This window comes from Buceros rhinoceros, unplaced genomic scaffold (genome assembly GCF_000710305.1).
Source record: "Buceros rhinoceros silvestris isolate BGI_N320 unplaced genomic scaffold, ASM71030v1 scaffold13645, whole genome shotgun sequence".
Lineage (NCBI taxonomy): Eukaryota > Metazoa > Chordata > Aves > Bucerotiformes > Bucerotidae > Buceros > Buceros rhinoceros.
In genome coordinates, this window is record NW_010412363.1 from 59,074 (window position 1) to 60,813 (window position 1,740).

A 1,740-nucleotide genomic window follows, 5' to 3' on the forward strand; every position below is an offset into this window, starting at 1 on the left:
TCAGGGAGGGGGGAAATGGGCAGCAGAGGCACACCCCCCAACTGCAGAAGAACTGACTCTTTACAAAGGCTCAGTTTGAATGTATTAGCTTTCTTTTTCTCGAATGTAGCTGAAGGATGAATATCTGTAAAAGTGATTTAATTCTAGCGTTTCAGCCTGGAATTTAGAGATGTGGTTTTATTTATCGATGTTGGTTTTGGTGCATAATCTATATTTCGGTATGTCACAGTGTTGTCACCATTTGTTTTTATTTGTTCTCTTGTTCATGGGTCAGGTTGGAGGAACCTCCAACATGGAGGTTGGACTCCAAAGAGTCTTTATTTCTACAGTTACTTGATTCATGAGCAGCTTAGGAACTGCCGCCGTTCCTGCCTTACTGCTGTCTGGTTCACTTTTGTGAACGGCAGCAGCATTGTGGTGGTCTCAGTTTGCTGACTGGGAAAGTGGAGGATTCACATGGAATCACCCTGTGAGGGGAGAAAATTTCTCATTTATTAAATGTTCAGTGTCGTTCTAAAAACAGTTAATGATTTATCCCAAATAATAGCTTTATTTTAGTGTTGTATATAGACTTTAAATATTTTCCCGTGTGTTCTTCAATCAAGTCGATTAAGACACTTTGAGTTATGGTTGAATGACAGCACTCGCAGAGGAGAACTCTGATGAAATCCTTGCTGGCAATATTGAGATCGGGGTGGGAGGAATAACGTTTTGAAATCTTTTTCTTTATTCCGAAGTGATGGGATACACAGTCTATAAATGATAAATACTTCTTAAATGGGAAGGATCTCCCTGTCTCAGAACATGCTTTGGAAGGAAGAGAGAAGCAGGTGCTCTGCTAAGCTGCTGCCTCTCTGGAACGTCTGGTTCAATGTCTAGTGTATTTAATTAGGATGGGAGAAAACGATGAAATTATTCTATAAGCAGTGCAACTAATGAAGATTGGCTGCTTGCAGATTAATACCTGAAGTCCAAGCCCCTATTCCTTCCCTCTTGTACATGTTGAGGAGGTAACAGGCTGCCTTCCTGTTTGGATGGACAAACGGCAGCACGTACTGTGGTAGGCAACATAATGCCTCTCAAAGGGGTACCAGACTATGTTTAAAAATATCTTTCCCTCCCTGGAGAAATTATTTTGGGTCTGTCTTCTCAAGGCAGCATCTAATTTTCACGGTACCTATTGACAAATTAACACCTTTGAGATGTCTAATCTTCTGTCAAATCTGACTGACGTGCATTCACAGCTGGGGGGGAAAGAGATGGATGGATCAGCATATGCACTGACTGCATAAACCTCATTTCCATAGCAAGGCTAAAATTAATGTGGGCTCTGGCTTCCTGGCTCCTCCTGTGCATAAATATCTCATAGCAGGTCATAGCAGCACACAGCCTATGGTAAGATAATCTAGGGAAAACATCAGTGCTTTTTTTTTTTTTTTTTTGTCCCTAGCAATAAAGGACCTCGTGCTACCTACTCCGAGTGGCTGTCCAGGATGAGTGGGAAAGCGCAAGGCATCTCTCGATACCAGGCTATGTACAGGTAGGTTTTAAGAGAGAACTGCATGTCAAATACAGAAACGAGAGTGTGCATGCACAGAGTTGAAGAAATGTCAGAAAAAATGTGAAAAGAAAATATCTGTGTTACAATGCGCTGACTAGATCTGATTTTTGCCCATTTTACTGCTTGGTCTCCCTTGAGGAGGAGTTTAGTACTGCCAAAATCCCACCAGAGCGCAGGAA

General features: G+C 41.9%; 1 protein-coding gene across 1 annotated transcript in view; it reads left to right on the forward strand.

Annotated features, from left to right (window-relative positions):
- Positions 1-1,740, forward strand: part of PRKDC (protein kinase, DNA-activated, catalytic polypeptide) — a gene marked incomplete at its 5' end in the record, with an annotated part of 64,451 nt that overhangs the window by 58,566 nt on the left and 4,145 nt on the right. The window contains one exon of the mRNA XM_010136369.1: positions 1,451-1,540. Within this exon, the coding sequence (XP_010134671.1) occupies positions 1,451-1,540 (90 nt within the window). The remainder of the gene's footprint in view (positions 1-1,450; positions 1,541-1,740) is intronic.